Consider the following 11,203-nt stretch of genomic DNA (forward strand, 5'->3'; position numbering starts at 1 on the left):
AAAAGTTAAAGAAAGAATAAGAAAAAGAAAACGTACAAGTTGAGAAATAAGAAAAGAAAACGTACAAGTTGAGAAATATAAGAAAGTTAAAGAACAAACAGAGAAACAGAAATATAAAGAAAAGAAAGAAAGAATAAGAAAAAGAACACGTACAAGTTGAGAAATAAGAAAAGAAAACGTACAAGTTGAGAAATAGAAGAAAGTTAAAGAACAAACAGAGAAACAGAAATATAAAGAAAAGAAAGAAAACAGAAAGCCCAAAGTGGGTGGAGACAGAGAGTATATAAAAGCCGAGACAGGCAAGAAACAGAAACAGAAGACACGTTGGGCCAGCTTGAAAAAGGCACAAATACGCCGAAACGTCGCGAAGGCCCAACGATGCGCATTGGCCAATTATCACCCTATATGGGCAATTTTTTGAACGGGGGACGTCTGCCCACTTCATTCGTCGTGAGCGTGCCTCCAAGGGGGTCCAGCGGCTGCTGGGTCCCCTTTCTCTTTCCTCATCCCTAACCAACCCTAATCATACCTGCATTTGTCCACTGGAGGGAGACAAAAACACCAAGCTCTGAGATTCAAATTTTGAACTGCAGACCTCACAGTGTCTGTGTGTGTGTGTGTGTGTGTGTGTGTGTGTGTGTGTGTGTGTGTGTGTGTGTGTGTGCGCGCGCGCGCGCTTTGGTGTGTGTGTGTGTGTGTGTGTGTGTGTGTGTGCTTTGGTGTGTGTGTGTGTGTGTGACAGAGAGAGAGAGAGAGAGAGAGTGACACTTGCTGTGTATTTAAGAAACAAACGCTCAAAGAAACCAAACAGAATGACACAGGCAGAAAGACACTGTTTTATTTGTGGTAACCAATGATGCATTTCTTCTCCCCTTGTACAGGGCCTTTTATGACAGGAACAGGAACCACAGAGCGTCAGCGGCAGACATCCAAGCTGCACAGGGCACACGCAGCACCAGGCAGAATTAATGACGTCCCTGATCCACAGCTCAAGCCCAGCCACCCGCTGCCTCCTCGCCGCCTCCTCCCGGGACCTTCAAGGACCACCCACCAGCCACTGGTACACATTCCAATCTTACACAATGGCCCCAGCATCACAGGGCATCTCCTGACATTAAAATCTATCCTGATTTCTGTTGTTTTTCCCTCATCTCTGAGCCACTGAGTGTGAGTGTGAGTGTGTGTGTGTGTGTGTGTGTCTCTCTCTCTTTTACACAAAAAACACATGTCAGTTGTTAAGGAAAATGTTATAAAACACTTCTTCAGTAAAGACTCAGAGAAGAGAAACACACAGAACTTCTTGCTAGCAAGGGCAGCCTCCACTCTAAGAGACTCCAGTGAGAGAACTGCCCCGGTCTTTATTTTATACTCCATTGAGCGTGTGTGTGTGTGTGTGTGTGTGTGTGTGTGTGTGGCGTCAGAGTGTGGCCCCATAAACAACTTCCCTTAACCTGCTGGTCTGGAGAGTCCAACAGTTCATCTATATGTAAAGAAGCACTTAAACTAAAACAGACATAGCTACGTTAATCCTACCGTAAAGCAATAAGACAAGGTACGAGCTCTCATGCTCCCAGGACGTGGGGGTGCATTCCTGGGGTGCACACATCCTGTCACTACACAATTAATTATATGCTTCTAAGTATACATGGTTAAACATTTCCTAATACAAATAACTACAAACAGCATCCTACCATCAGCAAACTTATATCACTAAAAGATTATACTGACTACTAAATACAATTTTCCATTGACATCAGTGCACTTGCAACAACTTTAATATGGAATGTACAGGACTTGCCAGCTAGGCGCCCTCCTGTGGACGACAGGTGCAATTGATTGTCAAAAGCAGATAACTAACACCTTCTGACACTTTGTACCGCATTGAGCCAGCAGAGGGAGCCCCCCTGGTTCAATCCCAGTTGCACAGCAGTTGTGACCAGCTTCTGTCTGTGTGCTTTGGTGTGTTGGTGTGTGTGTGTGTGTGTGTGTGTGTGTGTTGACAGAGAGAGAGAGAGAGAGAGAGAGAGAGAGAGAGGGAGAGATACAAAGGAATGTAATTCAAATTTTGCACTTCAGACCTTACAGTGTGTGTGTGTGTGTGTGTGTGTGTGTGTGTGTGTGTGTGTGTGTGTTGACAGAGAGAGAGAGAGAGAGACAGAGAGAGAGAGAGAGAGAGAGAGAGAGAGAGACACTTGCTGTGGATTTAAAAATTTTAAAAAAACACACAGAAAACCCAAAGAGAAAAAGAGGCACACAAGTCGATTTGTACCGCATTGAGTTGCAAAGCAGCTGACCAGCTTGTGTGTGTGTGTGTGTGTGTGTGTGTGTGTGTGTGTGTGTGTGTGCGTGCGCGCGCTTTGGTGTGTGTGCTTTGGTGTGTGTGTGTGTGTGTGTGTGACAGAGAGAGAGAGAGAGAGAGTGACACTTGCTGTGTATTTAAGAAACAAACGCTCAAAGAAACCAAACAGAATGACACAGGCAGAAAGACACTGTTTTATTTTGGTAACCAATGATGAATTTCTTCTCCCCTTGTACAGTGCACCCTGAAGCCGTGTGTGGACCAGGAGATCAGCTGAACAGGAACCACAGAGCGTCAGCGGCAGACATCCAAGCTGCACAGGGCACACGCAGCACCAGGCAGAATTAATGACGTCCCTGATCCACAGCTCAAGCCCAGCCACCCGCTTTCTGTTGTTTTTCCCTCATCTCTGAGCTGCTGAGTGTGAGTGTGTGTGTGTGTGTGTGTGTGTGTGTGTGTGTGTGTGTGTGTGTGTGTGTGTGTGTGTGTGTTGACAGAGAGAAAGACAGAGAGAGAGAGAGAGAGAGAGAGAGAGGGAGAGATACAAAGGAATGTAATTCAAATTTTGCACTTCAGACCTTACAGTGTGTGTGTGTGTGTGTGTGTGTGTGTGTGTGTGTGTGTGTGTGTGTGTGTGTGTGTGTCTGTCTTTTACACAAAAAATGCACTTGCAACAACTTTAGTATGGAATGTACTGGACTTCCCAGCTAGGCGCCCTCCTGTGGATGACAGGTGCAATTGATTGTCAAAAGCAGATATCTAACAGCTTCTGACACTTTGTACCGCATTGAGCCAGCAGAGGGAGCCCCCCTGGTTCAATCCCAGCTGCACAGCAGTTGTGACCAGCTTCTGTCTGTGTGCTTTGGTGTGTGTGAGTGTGTGTGTGTGTGTGTGTGTTGACAGAGAGAGAGAGAGACAGAGAGAGAGAGAGAGAGAGAGGGAGAGATACAAAGGAATGTAATTCAAATTTTGCACTTCAGACCTTACTGTGTGTGTGTGTGTGTGTGTGTGTGTGTGTGTGTTGACAGAGAGAGAGAGAGAGAGAGAGAGAGAGAGAGAGAGGAGAGATACAAAGGAATGTAATTCAAATTTTGCACTTCAGACCTTACTGTGTGTGTGTGTGTGTGTGTGTGTGTGTGTGTGTTGACAGAGAGAGAGAGAGAGAGAGAGAGAGAGAGGGAGAGATACAAAGGAATGTAATTCAAATTTTGCACTTCAGACCTTACTGTGTGTGTGTGTGTGTGTGTGTGTGTGTGTGTGTTGACAGAGAGAGAGACAGAGAGAGAGAGAGAGAGAGAGAGAGAGAGAGGGAGAGATACAAAGGAATGTAATTCAAATTTTGCACTTCAGACCTTACTGTGTGTGTGTGTGTGTGTGTGTGTGTGTGTGTGTGTGTGTGTGTCTGTCTTTTACACAAAAAATGCACTTGCAACAACTTTAATATGGAATGTACTGGACTTCCCGGCTAGGCGCCCTCCTGTGGATGACAGGTGCAATTGATTGTCAAAAGCAGATATCTAACAGCTTCTGACACTTTGTACCGCATTGAGCCAGCAGAGGGAGCCCCCCTGGTTCAATCCCAGCTGCACAGCAGTTGTGACCAGCTTCTGTCTGTGTGCTTTGGTGTGTGTGAGTGTGTGTGTGTGTGTGTGTGTTGACAGAGAGAGAGAGAGACAGAGAGAGAGAGAGAGAGAGAGGGAGAGATACAAAGGAATGTAATTCAAATTTTGCACTTCAGACCTTACTGTGTGTGTGTGTGTGTGTGTGTGTGTGTGTGTGTGTGTTGACAGAGAGAGAGAGAGAGAGAGAGAGAGAGAGGGAGAGATACAAAGGAATGTAATTCAAATTTTGCACTTCAGACCTTACTGTGTGTGTGTGTGTGTGTGTGTGTGTGTTGACAGAGAGAGAGAGAGAGAGAGAGAGACAGAGAGAGAGAGAGAGAGAGAGAGAGAGAGGGAGAGATACAAAGGAATGTAATTCAAATTTTGCACTTCAGACCTTACAGTGTGTGTGTGTGTGTGTGTGTGTGTGTGTGTCTGTCTTTTACACAAAAAATGCACTTGCAACAACTTTAATATGGAATGTACTGGACTTCCCGGCTAGGCGCCCTCCTGTGGATGACAGGTGCAATTGATTGTCAAAAGCAGATATCTAACAGCTTCTGACACTTTGTACCGCATTGAGCCAGCAGAGGGAGCCCCCCTGGTTCAATCCCAGTTGCACAGCAGTTGTGACCAGCTTCTGTCTGTGTGCTTTGGTGTGTGTGAGTGTGTGTGTGTGTGTGTGTGTGTTGACAGAGAGAGAGAGAGACAGAGAGAGAGAGAGAGAGAGAGAGGGAGAGATACAAAGGAATGTAATTCAAATTTTGCACTTCAGACCTTACTGTGTGTGTGTGTGTGTGTGTGTGTGTGTGTGTGTGTGTGTGTGTTGACAGAGAGAGAGAGAGAGAGAGAGAGAGAGAGAGAGGGAGAGATACAAAGGAATGTAATTCAAATTTTGCACTTCAGACCTTACTGTGTGTGTGTGTGTGTGTGTGTGTGTGTGTGTGTGTGTGTGTGTTGACAGAGAGAGAGACAGAGAGAGAGAGAGAGAGAGAGGGAGAGATACAAAGGAATGTAATTCAAATTTTGCACTTCAGACCTTACTGTGTGTGTGTGTGTGTGTGTGTGTGTGTGTGTGTGTGTGTGTGTGTGTGTTGACAGAGAGAGAGAGAGAGAGAGAGAGAGAGAGGGAGAGATACAAAGGAATGTAATTCAAATTTTGCACTTCAGACCTTACTGTGTGTGTGTGTGTGTGTGTGTGTGTGTGTGTGTGTGTGTCTGTCTTTTACACAAAAAATGCACTTGCAACAACTTTAATATGGAATGTACTGGACTTCCCGGCTAGGCGCCCTCCTGTGGATGACAGGTGCAATTGATTGTCAAAAGCAGATATCTAACAGCTTCTGACACTTTGTACCGCATTGAGCCAGCAGAGGGAGCCCCCCTGGTTCAATCCCAGCTGCACAGCAGTTGTGACCAGCTTCTGTCTGTGTGCTTTGGTGTGTGTGAGTGTGTGTGTGTGTGTGTGTGTGTTGACAGAGAGAGAGAGAGACAGAGAGAGAGAGAGAGGGAGAGATACAAAGGAATGTAATTCAAATTTTGCACTTCAGACCTTACTGTGTGTGTGTGTGTGTGTGTGTGTGTGTGTGTGTGTTGACAGAGAGAGAGAGAGAGAGAGAGAGAGAGAGGGAGAGATACAAAGGAATGTAATTCAAATTTTGCACTTCAGACCTTACTGTGTGTGTGTGTGTGTGTGTGTGTGTGTGTGTGTGTCTGTCTTTTACACAAAAAATGCACTTGCAACAACTTTAATATGGAATGTACTGGACTTCCCAGCTAGGCGCCCTCCTGTGGACGACAGGTGCAATCCCAGTTGCACAGCACTTGACCAGCTTCTGTGTGTGTGTGTGTGTGTGTGTGTGTGTGTGTGACAGACAGACAGACAGACAGAGAGGGAGATTCAAAGCATCAGGACCAGGAGATGACACAGTGCTCCAAAGGCCTGGTTCTGCTGCCTCCTCCTCCACCCACCTGCTGCAGACGCTTCTGTGAAGGGAAACTGCTACATGTTATGTCACCGATCCCTGCCATGCTGCGTGTCTAACGACCCGGCAGGGCCTGCTGAGTACAGTGGTGGTGGAATCGGCCCGATCGGACACTCCTATCTGCCACTTTGACCTTTTTATTCCGTCAAATTTGGACCCATTTACACCAAGTCCAGAACCGTTGGTGCTATCGACATGGGGTCTTCACCAGCGCGTGCGGAGCGGCAGAAAATCCCCACGTAGACACCACTTTCATCCCTCTACGACACTTACTTTCCCAGTTATTCCATTTTATTCCGTCAAGCTCTGGCTAAATCCCCTTAACCTAACCAACCCTAATCATACCTGCATTTGTCCACTGGAGGGAGACAAAAACACCAAGCTCTGAGATTCAAATTTTGAACTGCAGACCTCACAGTGTCTGTGTGTGTGTGTGTGTGTGCGCTTTGGTGTGTTTGCTTTGGTGTGTGTGTGTGTGTGTGTGTGTGTGTGTGTGTGTGTGTGTGACAGAGAGAGAGAGTGACACTTGCTGTGTATTTAAGAAACAAACGCTCAAAGAAACCAAACAGAATGACACAGGCAGAAAGACACTGTTTTATTTTGGTAACCAATGATGCATTTCTTCTCCGCTTGTACAGTGCACCCTGAAGCCGTGTGTGGACCAGGAGATCAGCAGAACAGGAACCACAGAGCGTCAGCGGCAGACATCCAAGCTGCACAGGGCACACGCAGCACCAGGCAGAATTAATGACGTCCCTGATCCACAGCTCAAGCCCAGCCACCCGCTGCCTCCTCGCCGCCTCCTCCCGGGACCTTCAAGGACCACCCACCAGCCACTGGTACACATTCCAATCTTACACAATGGCCCCAGCATCACAGGGCATCTCCTGACATTAAAATCTATCCTGATTTCTGTTGTTTTTCCCTCATCTCTGAGCCGCTGAGTGTGAGTGTGAGTGTGTGTGTGTGTGTGTCTCTCTCTCTTTTACACAAAAAACACATGTCAGTTGTTAAGGAAAATGTTATAAAACACTTCTTCAGTAAAGACTCAGAGAAGAGAAACACACAGAACTTCTTGCTAGCAAGGGCAGCCTCCACTCTAAGAGACTCCAGTGAGAGAACTGCCCCGGTCTTTATTTTATACTCCATTGAGCGTGTGTGTGTGTGTGTGTGTGTGTGTGTGTGTGTGTGTGTGTGTGTGTGTGTCTCTTTTACACAAAAAATACATGTGAGTGCACTTGCAACAACTTTTAATATGCAATGTACAGGACTTGCTTGCTAGGCGCCATCCTGTGGACCAAACATGCAATTGAAAGATGTTATTTTCGCCGGTATAACACCTTCTGACACTTTGTACCGCATTGAGCCAGCAGAGGGAGCACCTCTTGTTCAATCCCAGTGGCACAGCAGCTGCTCTGCTTCTGTGTGTGTGTGTGTGTGTGTGTGTGTGTGTGTGTGTGTGTGTGTGTGTGTGTGTGACAGAGAGACAGACAGAGAGAGAGAGAGAGAGACACTTGCTGTGTATTTAAAAAACAAGCGCTCAAACAAACCAAAGAGAACGACAGAGGCAGAAAGACACTGTTTTTTTTGTGGTAACCCATGAGGTCTTGCTATCGAATTGTACAGTGCATCCTGAAGCAAGGCCGAGCAGATGACATAGTGCTCCACAGGCCTGCTTCTGGTGCCTGCTCCTGTACCAACCTGCTGCAGAGGCTTCTGTGAAGGGAAACTGCTACATGTTATGTCACCAATCCCTGCCATGCTGCGTGTCTAACGACCCGGCAGGGCCTGCTGAGTACAGTGGTGGTGGACCCAGGCCCTCTGCACCTTCCTTTCTCCGACTGGGACCCTTTTGTCCCATCCTTTTTGGTCCGATTCGCCATATCTCCAGAACCGAAGAAGCCATCGGCGTGGCTTCTTCGCCACAGCGTCCGGCACCCACCAAAACCCCCACCTAGACACCAACATCAGCCCTCTACACCTCTTACTTTTTCAGTTATTCCACTTTTGTCCCATCCTCTCCTGGCTTTTTCCCCATAACCTATCATTTAAGCCTCATCATACCTGCCATGGGCCACTGGAGGGAGACAAATCACCATGCACTAAAATTCAAATTTTGCACTGCAAACCTCACAGTGTCTGTGTGTGTGTGTGTGTGTGTGTGTGTGTGTGTGTGTGTGTGTGTGCGCTTTGGTGTGTGTGTGTGTGTGTGTGTGTGTGTGCGCGCTTTGGTGTGTGTGCTTTGGTGTGTGTGTGTGTGTGTGTGTGTGACAGAGAGAGAGAGAGAGAGAGTGACACTTGCTGTGTATTTAAGAAACAAACGCTCAAAGAAACCAAACAGAATGACACAGGCAGAAAGACACTGTTTTATTTTGGTAACCAATGATGCATTTCTTCTTCCCTTGTACAGTGCACCCTGAAGCCGTGTGTGGACCAGGAGATCAGCAGAACAGGAACCACAGAGCGTCAGCGGCAGACATCCAAGCTGCACAGGGCACACGCAGCACCAGGCAGAATTAATGACGTCCCTGATCCACAGCTCAAGCCCAGCCACCCGCTGCCTCCTCGCCGCCTCCTCCTGGGACCTTCAAGGACCACCCACCAGCCACTGGTACACATTCCAATCTTACACAATGGCCCCAGCATCACAGGGCATCTCCTGACATTAAAATCTATCCTGATTTCTGTTGTTTTTCCCTCATCTCTGAGCCGCTGAGTGTGAGTGTGTGTGTGTGTGTGTGTGTGTGTGTGTGTGTGTGTGTACGCGGTTTACGTGTGTAATTTTGCTTATGTTGACAAATATCCTAATGCAGCTGTAGTCTGCTGAAAAAAAAGGTGCTTTTATGTTATACATATATAAATATAAAAATCTCAGCCCCAGTCGGCAATGTGGATCATCGAACAGTGCCCCTACTTTAAAGAAACACTTTTCTAATCAGGCCACAGATGCTGTCTTAGTATTATTTTGTTTCAACGCTCCTTTTATGTCTTAATTTCAGACCCATACATATATTCATTTGAAGTTTGCTTTAACTGATCAGAGCTGTAGATGCTCCCTAAAGCAGCTCTTATGTGTAAATCTTATGTAGCTCCTCCTTTGTGTTCACTGGTTATTCTGAAGCCAAAGTTTCACCAAGTCGTGGGTTTGAGCACGGACCAAAGATGTGCGTATTTTAATAAGCTTTTACAAGAAGAAATTAACCAAATGCGGACAGATTCCCTAATTTATATGCAACTCTTTCCACTTGTATTAACATTTTCCTGCTGTACACGTCTTCTTAGTGTAGTATTTAAGACAGTAGATGCTTTGTAAAGATAATAGTCCAGTACTGTCTGCTACACTGCCCCATGCAATATAACCAGCCTAATTTTCATTTTTTTTTCTCACCATGGAAGGCCTTGACAAGTCATTGCAGTCTGCCCTGTATCCTGCTCAGAAGCAGGTCTTTGCTTTTTCTACTGCAGCTGCAGGCAGCTCCAAGCTGTATGAAAAGGAAAGAAGAAAAATCAAACTACACGTTTTTTCTTTGTATTACGCTTGTTTGTATGTTGCATGGTACCTTTCTATTTGTGTATAGTTAATTGCACTATTGTTTGTTTTGAAACTAACTTGAGAGTGCAATAAAAAAAACTATAAATACTGTATGTAATTAATAAAATTTTTACCATATTGTCTTTGGTGCTGTTTTTCAGCCTCATCTATCCTTTTTTATTTTGAGAAATGTACGTATGTGGTGCCCAGACTTGTGAAGCATTAGGACTATTGTCTTCCTGTAGTTTTGAGGTAACTCAGTTGTGCTGTTAGTGCCAACGCTTTTTACTGGTTTATAAGAATAGCTGGTTGAACAAGTAATGCCAACTGTCTTTGTTGCCCTGTGGTTATGCGCCGTTTAATTAGTAAACCCAAGATGGGCAATTTTTTGAACTGGGGCAGGGGTACCACCATCCTGTCCCACGGTGGAGAGTGCATCTCAAGGAACCGGCGATTGCTGGTTCCCTGATCTTTTTTCAACACCCTAACCCTTTACCACAGACGTGGAGTCAGGACCCGCTGTTCACTTTCAGTCAGTACACTGAAAATGAGTTTCATCAGACTAACCACAAATGTACGACAGTCAAGAACTTCTGCAGCTCTGAGCCAAGTTTCCTAAACAGTCTGCAGTATGAGGAGGACGAGTTCTTTAGAAAACTGATAGCTGCAGAAGGACAAACCTCAACTCAAAAATCTTTAAAACGCCTTCATTCTTCTCATATGATTAATGAGAAGGAAAACGGGACACCACTGTCTTATAATTCCCCAGGAACAAACTCCTCTTTCTCTCATTTCAGACCTGTTTCAAATCATAAGCAGACACAACCAAAAACCGGCTCACCTAATCAAACCAAATCCTAACTTTAAGCCACTATCCAGTCCTGTCCCCCTTCTCTCCTCATACCGGTACCCACAGTTCAGACCCCACCTCAGGCCCCTTACTGCCTGAGGAGGGGTCTGAAGTATTTTCCAGCCTTATAAAGAAAGGGAAGACTGAAGTGGCAGACTGTCATGCAAAAAGCGAGCATCTCCTCCTTGCACTGCTTACAGTCAAATGACAAAATATGTGAACTCTTTTTAAACAGGAAAAAGGAAGAAATTGTACACCAGAGGGGGCAAGAAGGAGAAAACTTGAATATAAACTCAAAAGAAAAACCGCTGTTCCTTCCCTCCCCCAGAAGGCAGTAGAATATCATCATGTTAAATGCCACTTTTGGGGGGGGTAAAATTACTTGACAAATATGTTTCTCTTTTTTGTTATTTCGTCCCTCTTTGTTACAGCTACAGGAGGACAATAAACAGAAGAAGGAGAGCGGCACCAAAGAGGCGAAAAAACGAAAGAGCGCACCACCTCCTGACACCACATCCACAAAGAAGTCCAAATGTACCTCCAGTGCTGAGGGGGACGACAAGGAGGTTTTTCTCCTCCCTGTTCGTGGGCGTGAGCGTTACGAGATGTTGAAGAAGATCAATGACGGTTTGGAGCTGCTTGACAAGGACAGCAAAAGCAAGTCAAAGGTCTCAGTGAAGCATGAGGTTCCCGTGCCCTCCAGTGGAAAGAGGCTGCTCCAGAGAGGAGAGAGGAGTGACAGCGACTAAGATGCCCATCACCTCAATTTCGAAAACAAATGTCACCTTTTTGTCTAAGCCTTTAGGATTATTTCAGGTTTTAAATGCCCATTTAAAAACCAAAATGCCATCCTGCCTCAGTTAAAACGGTTCCTGAAACTGTACTGCCTGATTAGTCACTGCACTGACATACTGTTGTGTTCAGTTATGTTTTTCT

The 11,203-nt window shown here is 45.8% G+C and overlaps 1 protein-coding gene across 1 annotated transcript; it reads left to right on the forward strand.

Annotated features, from left to right (window-relative positions):
• Positions 1-789: 789 nt before the first annotated feature.
• LOC112433312 (uncharacterized) lies at positions 790-11,016 on the forward strand. The gene is made up of 4 exons (XM_076881614.1): positions 790-1,060; positions 6,524-6,724; positions 8,296-8,571; positions 10,699-11,016. The coding sequence occupies exons 1-4, from the start codon at positions 854-856 to the stop codon at positions 11,014-11,016; spliced, it is 1,002 nt and encodes a 333-aa protein (XP_076737729.1). The 5' UTR covers positions 790-853.
• The last annotated feature ends 187 nt before the right edge of the window (positions 11,017-11,203 follow it).

This window comes from Maylandia zebra, unplaced genomic scaffold, assembly GCF_041146795.1.
Source record: "Maylandia zebra isolate NMK-2024a unplaced genomic scaffold, Mzebra_GT3a scaffold32, whole genome shotgun sequence".
NCBI classification, from domain to species: domain Eukaryota; kingdom Metazoa; phylum Chordata; class Actinopteri; order Cichliformes; family Cichlidae; genus Maylandia; species Maylandia zebra.

Coding starts and splice junctions, on each gene's coding strand:
- LOC112433312 (XM_076881614.1), top strand. CDS start 854: ATGATGCATTTCTTCTCCCCTTGTACAGGGCCTTTTATGACAGGAACA. Junction 1,061..6,523: donor GGACCACCCACCAGCCACTG/GTACACATTCCA, acceptor CCGCTTGTACAG/TGCACCCTGAAGCCGTGTGT. Junction 8,572..10,698: donor TAAAATCTATCCTGATTTCT/GTTGTTTTTCCC, acceptor TCTTTGTTACAG/CTACAGGAGGACAATAAACA.